The following is a 25304-nucleotide window of genomic DNA, read 5'->3' on the forward strand; positions in this document are numbered from 1 at the left end:
AGTGTGTTATAAGAGGTATAGGAGAACAGCACTCAAACCTGGAGTGGGTTTCTGGGTTAAGTACTCTTTTCCTTTGCAGAAATTAGCAGTAAACACTTAAGTCGGCATACATTCTCTTCCACAGTAACTAAGTTATATTAAATTCCCTTCTCTTCAAATATTCTTGGTTTTTTGTTTGTTTGTTTTTTGGTACTGGGGATCGAACTCAGGTCCTTGTGCTTGCAGGGCAGGCAGCAGAACCACTGAGCTAAATCCCGGGCCGTAAGGACTAATTTTTATTTATTTATTTTTATTTATTTATTTTTTGGTACTGGGGATTGAACTCTGGACCTTTCACTTGCGAGGCAGGTGCCAGAACCACTGAGCTAAATCCCCGGCCCTCTTCAAATATTCTTACCAAATTATCAGAACCCAATAAGGAGCTTCTGTGAGTGACTATTCTCAATGAAAGAAATTGAGAAACTTAGAAATTTTATTTTTCCTCTGTAGTATTGTGTGGGAGATAAAAAGTCTCAAAGAGAAACAAACAGGAGCTTCTATTTTATTTCATACTGCATTTGTTTTCTTTTATTTTGTTATTTTGGAGCTCAGGTACCCATAGCAGATTTAATCATCCTCCTTAGTTCTTAGAACTTTTTGCCATTTGCCTGTGCAGCCTCCTCTTTTGTCTGATTTACTCCCTTTATTCACACTTCCAATTTCCTTTCCCCATGCCCTATCCAAGCAACCTCTCTAACTTGTTTTATGTGGTTCCTTAAATCTCCGTGCTTTCTCATATTCTTCTATTGTGGCTCTGTGTGTGTGCATTTTAATCCTTATAAATAGTATTGTGCTACAGATCTTACTTGTTTCTGACAATATCTCTAAAAGTCATTTCCTCCTCTCTCCAACCTCATATTTATAATATACATACAAATTTTCACGTACATATATGTATAATACATGTATATAGAAATTTTACTATATATGAAATATATATTTGTATGTATCTCCAACCCAGGCTTTTCAAATTTTGACTCTTAAATTTTTTTTTCTTTTTTGGTACCAGGGATTGAACTCAAAACTTTGTGCTTGCAAGGCAGGCGTGGTGCCACTGAGCTAAATCCCTGGCCCATTGACTCTTAAATTGTTTGTCTAAAAAGTAACTCCTTGCTCCACCTAGATCTTGGCTAATGGAGCTCCATCTTTATAGTTACTTAGGCCAAAAATCTTGGTGGCATCTGCTATAGATTGAGTCGTGTGACCCCAAAACTCGTGTGTTCACGTCCTAGCCACCAGTGCCTATATGCTTGGAAATACAGTCATTGCAGGTGTAATTAGTTAAGATGAAGTCATTACAAGTAGGTCCTAATGCAGTAGGACTGGTGTCCTTATAAAAAATCAAAACTTGGACCCGGACACAAGTATACAGGGAGAACTGGAGAAAATAGTGAACATGAAGACAGCCCGGCAGCCTTTCCTGTTGACTCAACAGAAAGCAAAGCCTTGAGAGGATGTACAAGACCCCATATAATCTCCCTGTTTTCAGTTCCTCTGTGACATTCCTCTGACTTCCCCCCTTGCCAGTTCTGCTCCAGCCACACTGTTGTTTCCTTGCTGTTCTTTAAAAACCATAAATGAGCTCCCATCTTCTGCAGTAGTTGTTCCTCTGCCTGAAACGTTCTTTCCACAGACACCTGCATAATTAACTTCCTCTCAGTCTTTCCTCAGTGAGCCCTGTGAATGGCCAAAAAGCAATAGGCTAAGTGTTCTGGTGGAGAGGACAAAGCTGTTTTACTTGTACATGAGAAAGTGTCAGTTTGCATGGGAAGGATTCCTGGTTCTCTGCTAAACCCTTTGTCTTCTGTGAACTCCAGGGATTCCCCTGGGGACATTATCCCGGAGTGGCCCCTTTTCCCTACAGGTTCATGTATCCCCCCCTGTGTATAACAGAGGTGAAGGTGCTGTGCAAGAAGGCAGGCATGGAATGAGCTCAGCCATGCTGGGAAGGGAGGCTGGGGCCCAATCAAGCTCAGGCAGGAACCCAGATGCTCAGAAACCAGCAACTCTGAAGGCAAAGAGGGAAAGAGCCTTCTTCCCACTCACCAGGCCAACTTGCCCTTCCTTCAAGGTGCTGCTTCGTCACAACCTTCGCTTGGAAGCTTTTGTTGACCTCACTTTTATCACACAGCCTATTACATTACTGGCCCTGTCCTGTGTGTACTTCCATCCTTGTGTCTTCCACTGTGTACTGTGTGCATTCAGTGGTCTGCTCATGGTCCGCTTTGCTCCCCAGCATGACCTCCTTGATGGCAGGGGTGGTACCTTGATCATCTGCACATCTGCATCCCTACACACAGTACAATTCATGACCCATGGAAAATCCTTGATCAGAGTTGATGGGTCAGTGAATGAAGGGGGCCACAGCCAATTTTAAGATACAGAGAGCCAGGTGCCTCAGGTGGGAGCCAGGAAGCCTCTGAGGAAGCTGAGAAGTGGGCGACTTGCTAGAGCAAGGTTTGATGATCTTTTCTTGGTTAGGGCTGATTCTGAGAGTCCTTCAAATTTACAAGGAGAAAAGGGCCTAGGAAACGATGACTAAAGTGAAAGTATTTTTCTTTATCAGTCAGATTTCAGTTGCTACACACTAGGGAGCAAAAATGAAAAAAGACAGCATCCCAGAAATGTTCCAATGATTACAATACTCCAATGCAATAGATAATGGTTTATCAGTAGTTCTCAAATTGTTAAATCTCTTTGGGACCCATGACACTTAAAGGAAGGCTGTGCAAACTGCAAGCTGGAAGATTCCAAGCTCATTTCAGTTCACTCAAGTCTGCGTGAATTCCAGCCTCCCCTTTCAGAGAGGCAGAGAGCCTAGAAGCTCTTACTTGCTCACCTCCGGGGTTTGTGGTGGAGGTGGGAGAAGGTCACGTAGGCACAGCCATGGACGAGAGTGCTAGCAGACTGGATGGAGCTTGCAGGAGTGAAGTGAGATTGGAAAGGGGTTTCTCTTGCTCTGTTTTCTTTCTTGCTCTCTTTTGCTTCCTCCTATTTTCCTTCCCTTCCTCCCTCCCTTGCTCCATCCTCCCTTTCTTCATTTCCATGCATCAGAAGAAGGCACTGGGGTTGTGAAAGGGGCCCAAAGCTGAAGTCAGGAGATCGCGAATATTTGTAGTCATCCCAGCTGTGCCACTAACCAGTTTGTGACCCCGGAGAGTTAGCTGTTTGCTGTGCCTCATTTCTCTCCTCTGTAAGATGATCAAGCTGGGCTAGATAATCTCTTAGTTCTTTTTTCAACTTTATGATTTTGTGCTTCCCTATGGTAATTAACCAAGATAACCAGAGAAGGAACAAGGTTTGGAGAAAACGATACCAAATTTGATTTTAGAAAGGCTGAATGTGAGGTTCTTATGATACATCTGTGTGTAAATGACAAGAAGTACAGTAGCTGAGTTTAGAAGTCTGGATCTTGGAACAGAGCTGGGAGTGAAGGCGTAGACTGAGGAGTCTGTCAATAAGGGCCAATTAGAACAATGGGTTTTGTGATCAGCTAAGCTACTAGTGAAAGAGCAGATATGGATCAGAATGAATTGGTAACAGTTAAACTCAAAGTTATAATACACTTGTATTGGGTTGGTTCCATTGTTCGATATTCTAGGGAATAATTAAGGACAGAAAAACTCCTGCTTTTCAATATTTGCTGAATTCCATAGTGTAAGTACTCTCACCAGGGCCAGTGAAAGGTTCCCGGACAGGGAGCTGGGAAGTGTGCAGCAGCACATCATTATGTAGCGTTTCACCTCCAAGACACAGTAGACATAAATGTCCTCGATCACATGGGCAACAGCACTGGTGCAAAGGATTAGGAAGTGAGGAGTTTGAGTATGTGCTACTTTTGCTTTTAACATAATTTATTTAACTTGGAGTTTACATGACTTAATTTTTTAAATGGCCGTGTTCAACACTGCAATTTTAACAATCACATTTTTAAACCATCAAATTTAACTTGTTCCCATGTGTGATACGAGCCAGCTCCACTCAGCACTGAAGCAGATGCTAAGACAGGATAAGTCACTCGCTTAAGACCACACAGAAGATGTCTGTCTAGCTGAGGTTAGAACGCTGGTCCAGGCTCTTCACCACTAGGCTAAGTAGTGTAAAGTGTTCCACTGCAAATAGTGAAGTAGAAGGTTGCATTTTGAATTTGAAAAAAGTATGTGGTCTTAAGTGTCATTTAATAAGGAGTTCTAGTGGAAAAGCTGACCCAAGTCCAAAAATTCACAGAGCTATTCCTGCCGTTCTGGTTCAGTTATTTTTTTTTTCTCTTCTTTTTCTTTTCTTGTTTTTTGGTTTTTTTGAGACAGGGTCTCACTGTGTATTCCACCCTGGCCTTGAACTCACTATGTAACCCAGGCTGGCCTCAAACTTGAAGTGATCCTTCTGCCTCAGCCTCCCAAGTGCTGGGATTATGGGCATGCACCACCAAACCTGACTGTAGTTCAATTCTTCTGCCTCAGTTTCCCTTTAAAGGAATGTTTTAACATAACCAGTTGATTTCTGAACCACACTTCAGCCTGTGTTTAAAAATCATATATTTATGGAGACCTTATCTATCTTATAAATAGGATGTATAAATTTAAATGGTTGTTATAATTATTAGTTTGAAAATACCTCTGTGCTGACCACATTGAAAACAAAAATTAAACATGACACACACTTACTGTTTAACATCCACAGCTTACTGTAATCTCTTTGTATACAAAATGGATAAGCATTTTTATTATATTAGTCAAAATTAAACATCTGGCAACAATTTTAGATCTTGAAGAATCAGATGCCAAAATGATGTGTCTCAGGGGACAAAGATAATGTTTCCCACTCCTGGAGAAAAAGGTTAAAGAAAATCTTATGCTTCCTGAAAGTCATACGTAGCTTTCTTCTCACTTCCCTACCTTGGGCAGTGACTTCCACAAAGAAATTTATGAACTGTTTTCAAAACTCTGTGTCAGTCTTTGGGCCAGAGTGAAGTGTGTAGCTGTGAAGCCACCCTTCTGCCAATAAATCTAGGCAAACCAAGTAGCTCTGTAGATCCCTGTGTTGCAAAGAGAAAGAATTAAGGTGGTGGTCTCTCAGTTACTAGCAGTAAGGCTCCATTATGGTACGGGGGACCGGGAGCAGTTTGGCCACTGTGTGAAGAGAACATGAAGGGGCCCTGGACCAGGACAGGACAGGAGCAGGACAGGACAGGACAGGACAGGCTACATCTCGGACTCACTGCGCACACAGGCACAGTCCTGGTTCCAGGGCTGCAGAACTAGAGAAACAGCTGGAAATGGAACAGCTGGCTCCTGCAGGCTCCATTCAGCTTGTGTTCTAACTCCCCACTCACACTGGAAAGTGAAACTCTTAATGTTTGGTTGTCCAGTGTTTTTAGATAAAGTTGGCAGTCTTTAGTGACTGGCCACATTGACCCCTACCACCTTCGGAACTACTAATTCTGATTTACATTGCACAAACAATTAATTCAACAACAAACCGGGCTATTAACAAAGCTGTGTCATGTCCTCCTCTGCATCAGCACTATGTAAAGGATGCACGGTGGCTAACACGCTGCCTGTGTCCTCTCATAGGAACTGCATGTGTGTGGGGGTCACTACCACAGGAGGCAAAGAACAGAAATGAGGGCTGTGGGCTTTAGGCTCTGAGGAAGAAGGGTCTCTTCCTGACGTGTGTGGAGAGCTACCCAGAAGGCATGAGCGAACAGATAAGTTTCCCTTGTCGAGATAGGAAGGCCAGGAGGAGTAGATAGGCCTAGAAACTACAGGATCGGCCGGAGAGGCAGGGTGGTGGGACCTCAGCTGGACAACCACCAGGCCTCCAACATTTGGGAGCCTGTCAGACCCACTCAGCACAGACGCCGGGAAGTGTTGCTGTTGATGGTGCTGTGATGCATTGGAGGGCAATAAAGCAATGTTCCGTAATGTTTGGGGGGAAAGCTTTGTTTTCCTTTCTAATATTTCATTCTGCTTGCTAACCCAGGCTCCTTGGAGGTCACTAAGAGGTCATGAAGGATACATGGACCCGACTGAAGTCATTATAGTGCTCATTAGTCATTAGATCAGTGCTGGAGAATGGGAGAAACAGCTGGACATGGGACAGGAACACGGCTTGGGCCGGTTCTACCTCAGACAATGTTTCTAGCTGTCATGGAGGGTCTGGCCCTGCATCTCTAACTTTTCTGTGTTGCCCAACTAACTGATTCAGAGACATTGTTGTAGAAAAGGAGTGGGAAGTGGAAGGAAGCCTGGTGAGATGTGAACACCAGTGTGCTAAGCATCTTCCTTCTTCCTGCCACTGGAGCAGCACAGAAGGATCTTAGTGGGTCTTTGGTACTCAGTACTTGGTCTTCATTTCTTAATGGCTCACAGACAATTTATTTCTTTCACACACACTAGTTTCAGACCCACCCAGAGGCAGCTAGAGAGAGTTTTTCTGGTATCATCAAAGCTCCTCTGACCCCATCAGTAGCAGTAGTTGCCTGTGGGGACTGGAGTGTGGACACCACTGGTGATTTCGGTCCCCCTAACTTTCTCACCAGTGGGTCCTTTCCCAGCAAAGGGCAGGGAGCCAGGACTCCAGTTGGTGTCAAAATGGAAGCCAAAGTCACTTCACAGCTGAACAAGGAGCGATCAGGCCCCAGCTGTTGTAAGAAGGAATCCTCCACAGGAAACACACAGATACCGACTGTGATGAGGCCTGGGATTTTAACAGCGCAAAATATTTTGCTTTTTCCTTTAAGACAATTTTAAAATTTGATTTATATCTCTCATTATTTCAGTGAAGAGAAAGCACAGCTAATAGTTGGTTGGCCTAAAAGACTCTAGCAGGAATATTTGAGTCATAAAATATTAGCCCAACATCTTTTTGGATATTCTAATATAAACTTTGTGGGGAACTCAGCACTTTATGCCAGGACAAAACTAAAAGTCTCTTTTCAGAGGTTCCTTCCCACTCCTTTGCTTAGAAACTAATCTCATTGGTCAATAGCACCAAGTTTTTGGCTGTGTTGCAAGGAATCACCCAGCTGTGGCTGTTTGTTGCTGTCATTTTTTTCCCCTTGCTCAGGAAAACTTCATAAATATGTTTCCAAGACAGCAAGACGGAAAAAGTTGTTGTTCATTTGTGGAAGCCATTGAAAGAGCCAGCAGCTAGGAGAATATAGAGTAGGGTCTGAGATACAGGGGAAGAACTCGGACATGTTCCCATTCTTGGAGTTACGTGTTGTGACGGGAAGAAGTGATATCCAGCCCTGGCTCCACCATTGCTGTGTGATTCAGAACTGTTCATTCATTCACTCAGCATCTCCTGAGCAGCTACTCTTGTCTCACACACTGTGTTCAGCTCTGGGAACTCACAGTGAGGAATAGATAAAGAATATGTTCTCAATCACATAACTCCTCAAAATAGCATGTCTTTATGTTTGCCAAGTGAGGAAGGCACTAACTGCAATGAGTTAGGGTCCTCTGCCTCTCATTCCTGATCCTTTACTTTTCTATGGGAGAAAGTTGTGCCCAAAAGAACAAGAGGAAAAGTGGATCCAACGTTACATGGCCATACTGTGTGCTGGCCATTCTTATACACATTGCCTCATTTTATTGTCTCAAGGATTTCTCTAAAAATTATGCTATGCTAGTGCTTTGGCAGCACATATACTAAGAATTATACTATGCTCATTTTACAGCTCAGAAAACTGAGAGTAAGAGAGGCTGCCCTGCCTTTGTTAAAAGCGAGAAAGAGACAGAGCTAGACGCAAACCCTGCTCTGCTGACTCTGGACTAGCACTCCTCCCTCCTCCTCTCTCCCCATGTTTGTACATGTTCACCATCTCCCCTGGAGTTTTATTAGGAGCACTTATGGAAAATGTATTTAAGATCCCTTGCCAGTACAGTGCAAAATCCCTCATTCTTATTTCTAGCTTTCCCCACCTCCTTACCAACTAAACTTCTTATTGTCACCTAAAGATGGCTTTGCCACTTCAGCCATGGCCAACACCCTTGTGGCTTTGCCTCTGCTGTGTTTATCTTCAGCTTGGAATCATACTTAATCTTGCCTGTGGTCATATTCTATACTCTTTCTTAGACTTTGTCTTACTCCTAAATCTAATTCATTCAGCTCTTTCAACACAACAGAAAGTTTTAAAAAGAGTATATGATCATCTCTTGGGAGGAAATAAGACATGCACAGCTTATATGAAAGAGTGAAGGGCCATTTGTTTGTTGGTATTTTCCTGCAAGGAGAGGTCTATAGCAGGAGGTGATTTTGCTGCCTTTCCCCCAAGGATGCCATTGTCTGTTTCTCTTTTTCTGGGTATACATTGTCATTGAAGAAGGTCCACAAAACACAGAGACTGTCCCTGTTCAGAAATGGTCACTGTTAACCTTTTGGTGTTTGGTAGTTCTTTATGCTACAATTAATTCCATGCTATGGTTAATTTAATTGTCAGGTTGTTTTATCCAAAGTAAACCATTAGGACAGTACCCACATCGTTTTGCAGTTTCGCTGGCCTGGGTGCCGTTATTTAGTCAAGCAACAGTCTAGGCGCTGCTGTCAAGGTGGCTCCCTTCCATCCTCCTCCTCACCCTCCACTCCCCCCACCACCCCACTCATCTTCCTCCTCCTCCCCTCCTTTTCCCCTTCTTCTCCTCCAACAATGTGCATGGACTTGAACCAGTGAGTTACTCCGTAAGAGTAAAGACTGAAGTTTCCCAAAATAGAAGCAATTCTGCCTCAAGACTGAAGAGTAGAAACCTGTCTTTGAGTTTCTAGTCTGCAAACTTATGATTCAATACAACATCAACTCTTTCCTGACTTTGTAGCTTCCTGCCTACAAATTTCAGATTTGCCAGCCCTCAGAATCACACAAACTGATTCCTTGAAATAAATCTGAATCTACATAATCCTGTGACTTCCCTTTCTCTGAATACCCTAAGATACCTTCTCCCTGCTGCCCATTTCCTCTGGCTTAGCCCTTCTCAAGCTGTCAGGTGCATGTGGATCATCTGAGGAGCTTGTTCAGGCACAGCTGCCAAGTTGGTAGATGGTGGGCTGAAAGTCTGCATGTCCACCCAGGTCCCCAGAAATGCTCATGCAAGGTTTTAGGTAACCAACTTCAGAACTATATTATGATCTCAGTTATTCTCCTAAAACATTTGTATTAACTGTATTACACTCCATCAAATGGATCACCATAGTTTAGTTAACCCATTTCCAATTGCTCTAGTATTAGTTTGGTGTCAGTTTTTCACTATTATGTAGTGCTACCTAATGGTGTCCTGGTCAATAATGGACTACATAAGACGGTGTCCCATAAGATCATATTGTCTAGAGATGCTATAGCTTAGTTTGTAAAAGAATTCTATGATAGTCACACAGTGACACACCCCTAAAGACACATTGCTCAGAATGCATCCCATCATTAAGCCAGGCATGTCTTTATCCCTCTACATAAATAATAGTGTGGAACTCTATTTCCTCCAGATAATTTTGTCAAAGAAGAATTCTTGGGCCAAAGTGGAGACATTGCTTGGGCTTCAGAAACATCTCAAAGGTTCTTTAGGAAAATTGCTTGTGTTGTAGGCATCTCCCCAGCAGCAGTATCTACTTAATAATCAGGGTTCTCTGAATCCATTTATACATTTCCTCATTAATTCATGGGATGATATTACTTGATTCATCTATGTAGTTGATGCCATAGGCATCCTGCTGGGAGCTGGGGTAGGGGGAAGTTCTGTTTAATAACTAATACATTAATTTAATTTTTATAGTGATAATTACATGGTGCTCTAAGTGTATAACAAGAACCTGGTCTAATCTAAGGGTAGGGATACTTCCTAAGGAAGTGACATTTGAGATGAGCTCTGTTGGGTCTGAGGATTTGTCACTCACTTCCCTAACTTTTTGCAACATTCTGATGATGGAACCTTGGCAGTCACCTGTGGTGAGAGACGAAACACATGAAGAGGTCTCCCAAGAGGGCCATTATAGCTGCTGCCTCACGTTCTCCCCTCTGTGCTGTTGTGGAGATGATGATTCAGGGCAGTTCCCCTTTCTGTCTGCTCCTCAGTGGGGTTGAAGCTTTCCATTACCCACACTGAACACCATCTGATTTCCTATCTAGCTCCATTTGTTACAGAAGATGGAACCTAAATAGCAAGTTATTTAAAGGTAATTTATCAGAGGCAAATAGTTTGATCTTTGGATCAGTCATTATTTCAAACACCCTCCCCCAATACTGCTGCTTCTTTTAGTGTGGATAGTGATAGCTGAAAAGAAAGGAATTGGTTACAAAGCTATAATATTCAAAAGAATGTGATACTGGCATTAGGATAGACATATAGACCAAAGGACTAGAACTGAGAATACAGAAATTCATATATTTATGGTCAATTGATATTTGACAAGAGTTCCAAGGCCATATCATGGGTAAAAGAATACTCTCTCCAATAATGATGCTTGGACAGCTGTAAAAGTTGGACATGCTGAAAAAGTGAAGTTAGACCACTACCTCACACCAATACGAAAATTAATAAAAAGTGGACCAATAACTTAAATGTAAGAGCTAAAATGATAAAATTCTTAGAAAGAAACATTGCAGGTAAACTTCATGACTTTGGGTTTGGCATTGCATTCTTAGTTATGACACCAAAAGTATAAATAATAAAATAGATAAAATTTTATTAAAATTAAAACTTCTGTGCATAATGGACACTTTTTAAAATTAGAAGACCAATATATAAAATGGGAAAAATAACTCCAAATTATTTATCTGAAAGAATATAGTGTCCTGAATATATAAAGAATTCTTACCACTCAACAATAAAAAAGGCAATCCAATTAAAAAATCTACAAAAGATCTAAATAGAATTCTCCAAAGAAGGTATAGAAATGCCAACAAGCATATGAAAAGATGGTCAATATAATTAGTCACCGAAGACATGCAAATCAAAGCAATGAAGTATAAATTCAAACCTACTAGGAAATTTTTGAAAAAAAAGAAAAAGTGTTAGCAAAGATATGGTGAAATTGGAAGCTTCCAAGTGGAATTGTAGAAATTGGACAGTTGGTGAGAATGTAAAATGGTGCAGCCACCGTGGAAAATATTTTTGCAGTTCCTTTAAAAGTTAAACTTAGAATTACCATAAAATCCAGCAATTCCACTCCTAGGTGTATACCCCAAGGAACTGAAAACAGTACTCAAGCAAATAGAGGTACATACATGTTCACAGCAGCTATTCAAAATATGCAAAAGATGGAAACAATCCAGATGTCTGTCAACAGATAAACAAAATGAGTCATCAGATAGAGCCAAATAAATTTGACCTTCAGTTGGAAATTGTCAGATATAGACTCTATATCCATAGAATAGGATATTATAAAAAGGAATAATGCCATAAAGAGGAATGAGGTGCTAATACATCCTGTAACTGGATAGGCCTTTAAAAATGATGCTAAAGGCCACATGTATACTTTCATTTATGTGAAATGTTCAGAGTCAGAACACAAATTAGTGATGCCAGGCACTGAAAAGAGGGGAGGATGAGGTGTGGCTGCTTAATGGGTAGAGTTTCTTTTTGTCTTGATGAAATTGTTTTGGAACCAGATTCAGGTGGAAGTTGCACGACATTGTGAATAGTTAAATGGCTTATCTAAGTGGTTCGTGTTATGTAAATCTCACCTCATTAAAACATAAAATGATAGGGCTCAGAATTTAGCTCGGTGGTTCTGCCACCTGCTTTGTAAGTGCAAGGTCTGGAGTTCGATCCCCAGTACCAAAAAAAAAAAAAAAACAACCTAAAATGATCACAACAACAAAAAAATCAAGACTGTGTTCTTTCTTCCTCTCTACTGTTTGCCATATTTGATGGTTTCAACCTTAAAACAACAAAATCATGACACATCAAGTTTTTCACTACTTGAGGTTTTGTTAGCAGTCATGTCAAATGAGTTCTCCCATGATTTTCACTCACTCTGTACAATTTAGATTTCAGTCCAAGGCTTCAGGAACATTGTGAACAGCTGCACTGGAATCATCCACATGACCATGAATGACATGCCCACCCTGACGGACAACTGTGTGAAAGTAGGTAGCTGGGAAGTGGATTTTTTCCTCAGTCCAATTACATGAGCATATATTCTAATGGCTTGAATTATTGAAAAGTATGAATCGGTCTTTCATTTTAATTAATAGTAAGAAAATCATATAAAGGCTTACATGTGTGTGCACGCATGTGCGCGCACACACACACACCTGCAAAAACAGTTGAACATTCCAATCCTTAAATACTCTAAATAACTCCTTGTTCCATGGTTAGGATATTTTTGTCTCAGCAGCATGATAGTCTAAGCACAGAATTTAAATTTAACTCTCCCAACCAAGAACTGACCAGCCCCAATCGTGATTAGCTTAAATTTAATTCTCTATGCCAAGCTGCCAAATGTAGTGATTTTTTTCAGCATTCCATCTTTTCATGTTTTCCAATTCTCCTGTAACACAATTTAATTCTGATTCCACCGCATTACTCACATGTGAGTTTATTACACTATATTGAAAAAAATTTTTTTCAAAATCAGGAACATTTAATGGTTAATGTGTCTGTTTCTGTAAATATTGAGAGGGAAAAATGGCTTCATTACCTTGCTAAACTTGTTCTATGCAGCATGGTTAATTTAATTATCTTTTCTTCCAAAGGCTTTAGTGGAGAAGTGCCAATGTATTACATCAGTGGTTTTCATTGGTTCACCACATATCTCTGATTGTACTTTCGACCCTCTTTCTGTGTGTAGCCTCAGGAAGATACGATTTGAAGGTCTGTGATATTAAAAATGTGGTTCAGTTTTATTTTGTTTTACTTTGCTTCTGTGGCATTACAAATGCAGTACTTGTGTCCTTTTAAACAGGAAATAAAAGGATCACTGATGCATCTTTCAAATTTATAGACAAGAATTATCCAAATATCAATCACATCTACATGGCCGACTGCAAGGGAATAACAGATGGTAGCCTCAAGTCACTTTCGCCTTTGAAGCAACTGACTGTGTTGAATTTGGCAAACTGTGTAAGGTAAAAAGCCATTTAGTCACACATTCAAGCAATATTGCATATCAAGGATGCACCAGGCCCTCTTGTCAAGGAACTCATGGCTAGTGGGTTAATAGGAAGGTTGGTGGAGGTAAGTGCAGAGTTCTGTAGTAACAAGAAGGAGAGGAACCTGACCTTCCCGTCATATTCAGCCAAACTCTGTGGTAATGTGAAGGACGAGCTGGTAATGGGGAGACACAGGAAAAGCTCGGGATGAAGAATTGCGGACTCCTGTAAAATGAAGCGAACTTATGGGCTACCTTTCTAAGTGAGGGTTCCCACAGGTAGTTAGTTCAGTTAGCAGGTTCTTTCCCAAATGGACTTTCTGACTTGAGGAACCAGTCTAACTGTGGGGTTTCTTCTTTAGTACAGATTTCTTCTCTGTGTGGATTTTTAAACAATTGGGCAAATGACAAGTTCTCACTGAATCTCTTTTCAGGTGGGCCAGTGGTATTGGGCTACTATCTTGGTATTCTCAAGTGAGCAAAGATCAAATTCCTGCTTAAAATCTCTTCTTCAGTGGGTAGCTCAGCCTCTTGCTTGTGTAGATATCTTATACTCTTATAGGACCAGATGATAACAAGTAGCATTTGATCTGTAATGAAGGTGGCTAATATTTGGGAAAACATAAGACAAGTCAGAGTTATAACCTAAGCTACACAGTGTTATCCATGGTCCCATGATTACAGTAGGAAGGCAGCATGGTGGGGAGGTAGTTGGGAGAGACATAGGGGTTTGGAATGGGAAAAACCTGAATTAGGAAATGAGGCCTGCAGCCTATGGCCAGTGAAGAACTGAAGCCTCAGACCTTCCAGACTCAGCCAAGCCTTCAGATACCTGAAGCCTCACCTGGCATCTTGACTGCAAGCTCCAGAAACACCCTCACCTAGAACCACCCAGCTGGTCCACATCCAATTCCCAAGATCCAAAAACTGGGAGATGCAGGGAAAAACTTTTGCCACTTATGACACCAAGATTGTGTCGATGTGTGACATAGTGTTAGATTACAGAGATCCACACGTGTGTGTACATCTATGTCTTTCATCCTGTCTATACAAATGTGTGAAATAAAATGGAACTTCATTCTTGTATTTTACTCAAGGTATGCAAATTAATTTTAAATTCAATGGAAATTTCCTGTTTCCAGAAGTATAGTTGACAAAAAACTTCAAAGGACTCTTTGCAACAATTTAGACCCTTGAGGAAATATACTGTCAGTACATTGCTGAGCCCACTCCAAAAATAATTAGAAATAAATGTCCCAGTGGAAGACAGGGAGAGCACGGGTGGAACAGGTCTCCAGGTATTTATAAAGCAGGATGAATGTAGCAGCTCACACTGCCTCTCCTTAGGACTCTGTGGAAGACTGAGCCCAAGTCTTCCCCCAGCATCAGGTTTTCTGCGGTTCAGGCAAGGATCTGTAGGTCACCTATTGGTTTCAATCCAGCTGAATTGACCTTGTATGTAGCAGAATTTTCTTTAAGATCCTAGCAGTTGTTTGGCTGTCTGTCTTTGTTTCTGTGTCCTAAATTCTGGCCTTTTTTCTTTTTGTAGGAGATCATATCAGGGATTGCTTAACTTCATCACATTTTAACCTGGGAGAAGAAGCCATCTGTGTTATTAAGAATTATGCTTACTTAATTAAATGAACAAATGAACACAAATAACATTTTTATTAATATTTCTCCCATTACTATCATTTATACATTTTCTTATTAAAACCTACACGATCAAATTTGATTTTAAATGTCAACAAAACTCCTGAATATAGATATTATTTGATATTTTGCAAATATATTAGGTATAAAAACTGTCATTGTAATGTCATCCTATATATTCATATATGGCATCACATATGAAGCTTTTCTCTTTTCTTCAGGATTGGTGATACAGGACTAAAGCAATTTCTCGATGGTCCTTCAAGTATCAAGATAAGAGAGCTCAATTTAAGTAACTGTGTGCATCTGAGTGACGTCTCTCTTGTGAAACTCTCAGAGCGGTATGACAAAACAATTTTCTTCCTCATAGCATTAGTACTTGTATATTTGCTAATAGGATCGATCAGAGATGGTCCTCAATGCAAAGACTCCAAGCCATTTGGAGAATACTGGGGGTGCCCAGGAGCTGGTGCAGTCCTCAATGGAATCAAATCAAAGACAGTGAAATCATGGATTGTCTCTTTTGGTTATATCTGAGCCATTTTCTTACTGTCATCTAAAAGAAATTTGAAACGGAGTCATTCATGAAGTAATAAAAATCTAGATATGGTTGACTTCTTTGAACTTTTCAAGGATATTGTCTCTGTGGAAACCTTAACTCCAGTGTTTCTCAAGAGGTGTTCTGGCTGGTTGGTTTATTCCTGATCTCTCTCACTTGTCAGAGGCCTTGTGTTCATTAAGGGTCAAATTCAATTCCTGCAGCAAATGTATAAGGGATAAGCATGGAACTTCCCCTTGCACTCTTCAGTGGTTGTTCGTCATGGTGTATATGTGATAGTGTTTTGTAGGCCTGTGATATGTGTGCATGTAACATATTAGAAACTGCAATCTGAAACTAAATCAAAGAAAATCTTATATAATACTCTACTTTCATCCAACTTTAGAATGCCAAATTATTTTCTACTTTTAGCTTACACTTATGTTGAAAAAAGGAAAATCTTTGCTTTAAGATCATTCATTTTCTCCCAGATACTTTTTATACAAAAAAGTTGGTAATGATGATATGATTGAAAGCTGAAATTAATTCTTTATGTTTCTTTCTTTCAGCTGCTCAAATTTAAACTACTTGAGTTTACGAAATTGTGAACATTTGACTGACCAAGGAATTGAATGTATTGTAAACCTCTCTTCCATGGTATCGCTAGATCTCTCTGGAACAGTCATTTCTAATAAGGTAAAAAAAAAAGTAATCAAAACAGTTCAAGGGCTTTTATTGTTTTTCATAATATAATAATTTTCTGATTAGTAAACAATAAAGAGAACAATAATTAGTTTTATTCCTTAAATTATTAGATTATAAATGGCAAATTTAGGATATTATTCTAGAATAGTGATATGTGAGGCTGTTTGTAAATCAAGTCTTGTTTCTCTGTTTAAAAAATAGCAAACTGAAGTGTTTTTCAGATCAAAGTATTACATGATAATCTGAAATTTGTTTCATCATAGAAGTTTGATTAGTGTCGAGATACATATTTTAGATAGCTTCCTATGGCTTGTTCATTCTGCAAATGAGTGCCTTGAGATCTAAGCTTTTAGTTGAAGACTGAATTTAGAAATGGCCTCATAAAATCTACAAAAGTGTGCATTTGAAGGACCCGTATAAGCTGCTGATACTGCACTTCGGAGCTGAAACCCGGGATACATTCATCCTACTACTGTAGCACTGCCTGCTTTACTAATCCAAGGGAGGGGAGGTCATGAGTTGGCCATGTTTCTGAAAGACCTTAATGCACTGTTCACAAACAAGGAATCTGCAGGCTCCTCTTGAAAATCAGTGTATTGAGATGGCTGCAAGAAGACAATGTAGGCGAGTACTCCTCTCATTACTGGGTTTTGAGGTGCTGGAGTCTCTTTCTAGAAGTGGTTTCTAGATTCTTTCTGTCCTGAGCAAAAAATTGATCAAGACAACACAAAAGGTAGCAAGGTTTTACATTTATGAAAGCTAGGAAAAGAAACAGGGTCCACGAGGGAATTTGAGCCTAGTAAAAGGAAAAGAGGTACACTGTACAGTATGAGGGTGGACTACTGTGAAAGAACACAAGAGTGGAGAGCTCAATGGCAACTGTCATTTTCATATCACCCACTCCTCAGGGTGATGTCAGGTCTAGGCTGTCCTATCTCAAACTGCTTGAGCTCTCGCAAGAAGTCCACATCTAGGGCTTTGAGAACTGTTCTACGCATGTGTCCTGGAATTTTGTAATTAACAGATCACACCCCTTCCCTGGCCTGTTTGCCACACTCTAGTCTCCTGTCTCACTCCCCCATCTGCTTGCTAAATCCCTGTTCATCCCCGAAGTTCAAGAGCAGATCTCATCTGTGAGGCCTTCTCTCGGAAGCCCTACCTTGCAGGCCAGTGTGGAACTTTTCTGTGCACATCTCCAGCCCCGGTGCATCCTTTAATATGGCTTACTTCTCACTGCATCCTAGGCCTCTGTGTTTCCTGTCCATCCTTCCCCAGCAGCCAGTGCTTTTTTTTATTTTTGGTACCAGGGATCGAACTCCGGTCCTTGCGCTTGTGAGGCAGGCAGCAGAACCACTGAGCTAAATCCCGAGCCCTCTAGTGCTTTTTGATGAAGGACTTGTCTCTTCATTAGTCTAGGTGGTTTCTTTTCCTTATCCATTCAGTCACAGTTTTATCCAAGTGTGACATTTGAGTGGGGTAGGGAGCAGTTGTACATAGTCAGCTCTGTATGGTGGGCTCTGTGTCTCATCTTCCTCAGTGTTGTGATCCAAACAAGCTGGAATCCGTGGAGGTATCCAAAGGCCATCTGGCGTTTAGTTTCTTGTCTTGGCAGATCCCTCATGTATCAGTCACTTCCAGTGTTCAAACTTCCTTGTCATGTTTGCCATGCTCGGGGCCCATGCTGGAGTGTGGTGACCCTGTCTGTCTGTCTGTCTGTCTGTCTGAGGTCCATTGTCCCAGACAACCCCTGCAGCCATTCTCCTTCTGTGTTGTGAATGTGTCTGTTCAGACCCATGCCTCAATCTCCCCTTGCTCTGCTGCAGAGTGGCTAACCCATGTCCGCGAGATTCCAAGTTGAGTTTGGTGCTCGTGAGGTATTTGTGAGTTCACAGAAGGGATCCTCCCTTTTTTGCATCATCATTAGCCCTGTTTCCTTTATGGTCTACCCCTCTAAAGAGGACTGCTGTGGTTTCAGCTTCTCTTGGTGACCTTGAGCCCCAGGCTTCAGTAACACCATCTCTTCCCATTGTCCTTCCAGCATAGGGACAGTAGTGACTTCCTACGGCTGTTAATCTCTTGACTGTGCCATTATCCCATTTCTCTACTACAATTGTAGCCAATTCCCTGTTAAAATTAAAATTCCTCATTTTTTAATACTCAGTAGTTTCTGTTTTCCACGTTGGATCTTAACTGATAAAATTAAACACACAGATCTCTGATGTCTTATTGCTGTTTTCAACCCTTCCAGGGGATGGTGGAAAGGGTTCTCATTTAATTTTACATCCCCAAACCTACCCAGAGGGTCCCACTTCCTCCCCACAGAGGAGACTGGAAGGTCCTGTTTGGGGCCACAGCAGCTCCTTCTTTGTTTCCCTCTGGGTTCACCTTCCTCTCCTCCTCTGATCCTCCCTCTCCTTTTCTTCTTCTTTCTTCTCTCCTCCTTTCCTCCCTTCCTGTTTTTGCTCCTTCCGTTTACTCTTGGCATAGATTCTTTATCTAATCTAAGAGTAGAAAAAAATGGTTCCATGCTTTCAGAAAATGTTATGCTCTAAGTCTTTTAGGGCTTAGGCTTTTGAAGCTTAAAAGTGCAGGATTTTTTTTCTCTCCTGTGTTCTTCTGTAAGAATCTCCCACTGACATGTGGGAGTAGAGTGTCCAGCTGTTGTCTGAAGGGTCATGGGGTCACAAGAAGTACAGCATCAAAGCATATAATAAAATATCAGGATTTAATTCTGCCACAGCACTTATCACAAGCTGCAATGCCTCGTGGATACTTGCTGAGTATATGGAGTGAAGGCTAAATCCTACGTCTTGAGTTTTTTAGCATTTAGGGAAATTTATTTCCAAAGACCGTACTGAGGACAAGTTAAAAATTTAGGAATATAGCTCCCATGTTCCATTCTTTGTTTTTAGTTTATTCTAAAATATATACATAATTTCAGAGAGCCGTAAATAGACAGCCATTATTTTCTGCTAAATGATTAGAAAGTAAATTTTCTGAAGGTTGTTGTTTTCTTCCTCTGAGTCACTTAAATTCTGATCTAAAAGGCAAATGATTGACATAACATTGCTACAACAGCTGTGAAAGTTAACCTCAAACAGTCAAATTAGGATGAGTCAGGCCAGTTTCAAGCTGGGCCATGAAACACCAGCTTGAACCAAAGTTTTGATGAAGTGCAAATTTGATTGCAGGCTTAACATTCAGAATTTAAATACTGGAACGTTGCACATACACACCACAGATCAAAAGTGACCAGTTGTGCCTTTTGGCAGAAAATTTGTTATGTTTTCTAATAATTATGTTCATTTTTCATTTCTTCTCTGTGAGTTTTCAGTTAGAAGTGCACTACTGATGTAGTAACAGATATCCTGACCCTATTGTGCTTAGAGCTGAGGATGCAACATGGTCTCTCCTCCTAGCACCTACATTCTGGTGTGGCAAATGTTTGCAAAGTGTGATGGGGGTGGGAAATAAGGAGATCAGCCTTCCCTACTCAGAAGGTTGAGGAAGACCATATGCTTCAAGAGAAGGAGAGAGGGGGTGTGTTGCAAACCAAGGAAACAGCCTGCCCCCAAACACAGAAGTTTCACAGTGTGGTGACATCAAGAAATCCATACACTTGGGTATGGGTGGATCATGAGGAGATAGTGAGAGATGTTGTTTGCAAAGGTAGACAGGGGCCAGGTATCTTTGGAAAGCTTTGATCTTCCATAGCTTTTAAAAATATCTAATGAAATGAAATGTTATTCATTGCCTTCCTGCCCCAAGGACTATTTAAATATGGGTTATATGGGAAATGTTTTCCATGTATATGGGAAAATGTTTTCTGCTCGTTGAGAGAATTATGCTTTACTCAAGACCACAGGATCCACAATCAAGGCAGTTCACTCTGTTGCTTATGTTGCCTTGGTCACCGCCATATTTGTAGTTCAAAGAAAAAATGAGTCAGACCAATGTTCCAGATGGTATGCTTAGGCAGTGGTTTAAGGAGACTCTGTCATTTACCCAGATTTCAGAATTTGTATTATAAGTTTTGAAGTCATGGTTACCTATTGTTTAGGCCATGCCCTGGAGTGCCCCCCATTAGAATGTGAGATCCATGAGCCATGAGATTGGTTCCATTCACTGCTGTTCTCCCAAAAGCCTAGAGTAGCAGGACTTGATAAATACCCATTGCCTGAAGAAGCAAGTGCTAGACTTTTTGGTTAGGAAATGTGACCTGTTCTCTACAGACAAATTTGAAAGAGTAGGTGCGGGTAATTTAAATATAGTGTAGCAGGTGAGTGACAGAGGGAAGCAGAGGACAGAATCTCTTAACTGAGAGATCCTCAGTGAAGGAGCATGCAGATACGTGCTTGTTCAAGGAACTCTGTGCTGCTTAATCCTGATAAGATACACTATGGGGCAAAGATGTCCCTGAGGGAATTTCATGCTATGCCAAGCAGGATGGACTTGAACCAATAGATGAGGAAGCAGGGCTTAGAGGTAGTAAGCCTCTTATTGTAGATAGATTATGTGACTGTTCTCTGGGTGATAGATTGGGGGAGAAAGACTGGAGGCAGAGAGACCAGTAAGAGGTATTTTAGTAGTTAAAACTAAAAACAAGGAATTCTTGAAGTAGGTCAGGTTAGGACTACTCTGGAAGGGACTTATTCAAGAATACATAATAAGTACAATGTGAAGGAGTTGGTGGTTGATCAATTGTGGAGAAATAGGATCTAAAGGTAGGATGGAAAGATGATAATGATTTTTAAAATCTGGCTTTCAGTGGATGGAGTTCCTACTTCAGAAAAGTTATGTAGTGTAAGAAAAGAAACATGTTTTGAGGAAAAAGATTATTTCAGTTTTATCAGATTGAGTTAGAATCTATACCATATTCAGGCCAAAGGCTGGGAAAGAGATGGTGACTGGAGCTGCAGACGGGGTAGCCATTATGGAGGTGTGACATTGGCCATGATCCTCAGGAGGGCCATTGAAGGTGAGAAGCAGTGTTATGGCTGTGTCTGGATGTCCCCCCCAAAGCCTCACGCAGTCATAGGTGGGGCTTTTCAGAGGTGGCTGGATCTAGGGTGTGTGGTGCTGGGATCAAGGAAGTATGGTTACTAAAGCAGTCCACTGATAGGCTTGGCACAGTTTTGGGAAACATTAAGGGTGCCTTGATCTGGATGTGAGTGCTATCCACCCTAAGGGTAGGTAGCTTGGATAAGATATAAGGGATAGAAAGAGGGTCTCTGTTTGCATGTCCCTCGTAGCTTATCACTTGCTTTTTTGTTGCTTGCTGCTTTCTGCTTTGCCAGGGACTGCTTCCCCTCTGCGATGCCCCTCTGCCATGTGCCACCCTGTCTCGGAGCCAGCCAACTATGGGCTGAAACCTCTACACACTGTGAGCCAAACAAGCCTTCCTTCCTTTTACTTTGGTGTCAGGTATTTTGTCACAAAAAGAAAAGTAAGACAAGTAGTGTACACCAGAAGAATGCAACAGAAGGTCAAAAGGGCTGGGAAGAGGATGAGTCCATGAAAGGAACTAAAGAAAGCAGGTCCACAAGGTGGTAAGAGAAGCAAGTGAGTGCAGCCCAGTATGGAGTGGAGTGGGAGTAACCAGTGGTGTCTAATAAATCAGAGAAATTTAATCAGGGAAGACCAAAGCTTGAAGAACATTCCCATTAATTAAACAGACCCCCCTCCTGCCCATGTGATACCATCTCATGCCCCTGTTCAGCTCATTCCCTTCCATCCAGCCCTAATGCCTTCTTTTAGCTCCTCAAGTCAAATTCTTTCCTACCTCAGGACCCTTCTATGTGTTAAAGTTGTCTCCCTGCAATGCTCTTCCTTCCTTTCTTCCTGTGCCTGAGTAGTTAGGTGCTGAGCTCTTAATCACTAATGATAATGACCACAATTAAAGCATTTTGAAATAGTTGATGGTGCCTTTTAATATTTTTTGGCATAATTGGCAGAAAATCATTTCTCAACCTAGGTAGTTTCTAGTCATTATCAATGGTTTTATTTTACTGATGTATTCTTTCTTTAAAAAAACACAAATCACGTGGTGACATTAACTCTCTAGATGCTTTTCTAAATCAGTGTTCTTCGATGAAATTGGAGATCAATAGCAAAAGAAATTGCAAGAATTTCATAAACACATGGAAACTGAACAACAAACTTCTGAATAACCAATAGGTCACAGAGAAAATTAAAGAAGAAATCAGACAGTCCCTACAATTAAATGACAATGACAATGCAACATATCAGAATCTATGGGACACAATGAAAGCAATCTTACTAGGGAAATTCATAACAGTGAATACTCATATTAGGAAAACAGAAGGATCCCAATTAAACAACCTGATGCTGAACTTCAAGCTTCCAGAAAAAGAAGAGCAGGACAAATCCAAAGCTCATACAAGGGAGGAAATTATAAGGATCAGAGGAGAAATCAATGCAATGGAGACTAAGACAACAATACAAAAAAATCAATGAAGCCAAGAGTTGGTTTTTAGAAAGAATCAACAAAATTGACAAACCCTTAGCCAACCTTATCAGAAAAAGGAAGAAAAGGCCCAAATCCATGCAATTAGGAATGAAAAGGACAAAATCACAATGGACCCAGCAGAAATCCAGAGGATTATCAATACCTACTTTGAGAACCTATATGCCAATATGATGGAAAATACTGAAGAAATGGACAGATTCCTAGATATGTGTGAATTATCAAAGTTGAATGAAAAAGACCTAAAAATTCTAAACAACCCAATATCAATTAATGAAATTGAAAATATAATTAAAAACTTACCAACTAAGAAAAGCCCAGGTCCTGATGGCTTCACTCCTGAATTTTTGAAGACATTAGAGAGGAAAAAAAAAAGACATTAGAGAGGAACTACTGCCACTACTATTGAAACTCTTCAATGAAATTGAAAGGGAAGCAATACTCCCAAATTCATTCCTGGAAGCAAGCATCACCTTGATCCCCAAAGCAGAGAAAGACCCAACCGAAAAAGAGAACTATAGGCCAAGCTCACTAATGAACATAGATGCAAAAATCTTCAATAAGATACTGGCAAACAGAATGCAGAAGATCATCAAGATCATACACCCTGATCAAGTGGGATTCATCCCAGGGATGCAGGGATGGTTCAACATACGCAAATCAATCAATGTAATACACTACATCAGTAGAGCCAAGGACAAAAACCACATGATTACCTAAATAGATGCAGAAAAAGCATTTGACAAAATCCAACATGCATTTATGATAAAACCCTACAAAAAATTGGAATAGACAGTCTCTACCTCAATCTGCTAAAACCCATCTCTGAAAAACCAACAGCCAATATCATACTAAATGGTCAAAAACTGAAATCCTTCACACTAAAATCAAGAACAAGACAAGGATGTCCACTATCACCACTCCTGTTCAATATAGTTTTGGAAACATTCAATATAGTTTTGGAAACATTAGCCACAGCAATTATACAAGAGAAAGAAATAAAAGGAATAAAGATAGGAAATGAAGAATTCAAATTGTCATTATTTGCAGATGACATGATACTCTGTGTAGAAGACCCTAAGAACTCCACCAAAAATCTTCTAGACTTAATAACCAAATTCAGTAGAGTAGCTGGATACAAGGTCAACACACAAAAATCAATAGCTTTTCTGTACACAAAAAACCAGACTCACTGAGAGAGAAATATGGCAAATAATTCCTTTCACGATAGCATCCAAAAAATTGAAATACCTAGGAATCAACCTAACGAAAGAAATCAAAGACCTCTACTCTGAAAACTATAGCACTCTGAAAAAAGAGATTGAAGATGATATCAGAAAATAGAAAGACATCTTGCTTCTGGGTAGGAAGAATCAACATAGTGAAAATGGCCATACTTCCAAAAGTGCTGTATAGATTCAATGCAATCCCAATTGAAATCTCAGCAGCGTACTTCACAGGCCTTGAGAAAACAATCCAAAAATTCCTTTGGAACAAGAAGAGACATAGAATAGCAAAAGCAATTCTAAGTAATAGAGACATGGCAGGGGGTATCACAACCCCCAACTTGAAAGTATACTACAAAGCCACTGTGATAAAAACAGCATGGTACTGGCAAAGAAACAGACCTGAGGACCAGTGGAACAGATTAGAAGATGCAGAAACAACTCCAGACACACTCAGCCACGTCATCTTCTACAAAGGAGCCAAACACCCTCATTGGAGGAAAGATAGCCTCTTTAATAAATGATGCTTGAAAAATTGGGTTTCAACTTGCCAAAGATTAAAACTAGACCTATATCTCTTGCCATGCACTAAACTAAAATCAAAATGGATTAAAGATCTAAATATTAAAACAGAAACACTGAATTGGCTGGAACAGAGGTTAGGTTGAACTCTTGAAGACACTGGTGTAGGAACAGATTTTATGAACAAAACTTCAGTTGCTCATGAACTAGCACAATCAACAAGTGGGATCTCTTCTTAATAAAAAGCTTCTGCACAGCAAGAGAAACCACCAACAGTGTGAAGAGACAACCTACAATGTAGGAAAAATTTTCACCAGCTGTCCCTCAGACAAAGGTCTACTATGTAGAATCTATAAAGAACTTAAAAAGATCAGACCTCCCAAATTTAAAGACCCAGTCCCAAAAATGGGCACCTGAAATGAACAGCCATTTCTCACACAAAGAAGTAGAAATAGCAAATAAACATATGAAATAATGTTCAACATTACTGGTCATTTGAGAGATGCAAATGAAAACAACACTGAGATTCCATCTCACTCCAGAAAGAATGGCTGCTATCATGAAATCAACCAATAACAAATGCTGGCGGGGCTGTGGGGAAAGAGGAACCCTGCTCCACTGCTGGTGGGAATGTAGACTGGTGCAACCACTGTGGAAATCAGTATGGAGATACCTCAAAGAACTAGGATTTGAAGTTCCATTTGACCCAGCTATTCCCCTGCTGAGTATCTTCTCCAAAGTATTAAAAGAATCATACCACAGTGATATATGTGCACCCATGTTCATAGCAGCACAATTCATGATAGCTAAAATTTGAAAGCAACCCAATTGCCCATGAACTGGAGACTGGATCAAGAAAATGTGGGGTTTAAAAAAAATAAAATGGAGTATTACTCAGCCATTAAGAATGAGAAACTAGAGACATTTATAGCTAAATGGATGAACATTGAGGTGATACTCTTAAGTGAAATAAATAGGACACACATGTATAAATACCAAACAGTTTCTCTAGTGTGAGAAACTGAAAGTGTAAATAAGGACTAAAAGG

At 40.5% G+C, this 25304-nt stretch overlaps 1 protein-coding gene across 1 annotated transcript in view; it reads left to right on the forward strand.

Annotated features, from left to right (window-relative positions):
* The window catches only part of Fbxl13 (F-box and leucine rich repeat protein 13), a 254266-nt gene that overhangs the window by 138832 nt on the left and 90130 nt on the right, over window positions 1-25304 (forward strand). Inside the window, 5 exon segments of the mRNA XM_087206541.1 lie at window positions 12023-12121; window positions 12731-12848; window positions 12940-13102; window positions 15000-15119; window positions 15886-16012. Coding sequence (XP_087062667.1) covers window positions 12023-12121; window positions 12731-12848; window positions 12940-13102; window positions 15000-15119; window positions 15886-16012 — 627 coding nt within the window.

This window comes from Heterocephalus glaber, unplaced genomic scaffold, assembly GCF_053883595.1.
Source record: "Heterocephalus glaber isolate CG9 unplaced genomic scaffold, H.glaber_assembly_v1.0 deba00000676, whole genome shotgun sequence".
Lineage (NCBI taxonomy): Eukaryota > Metazoa > Chordata > Mammalia > Rodentia > Bathyergidae > Heterocephalus > Heterocephalus glaber.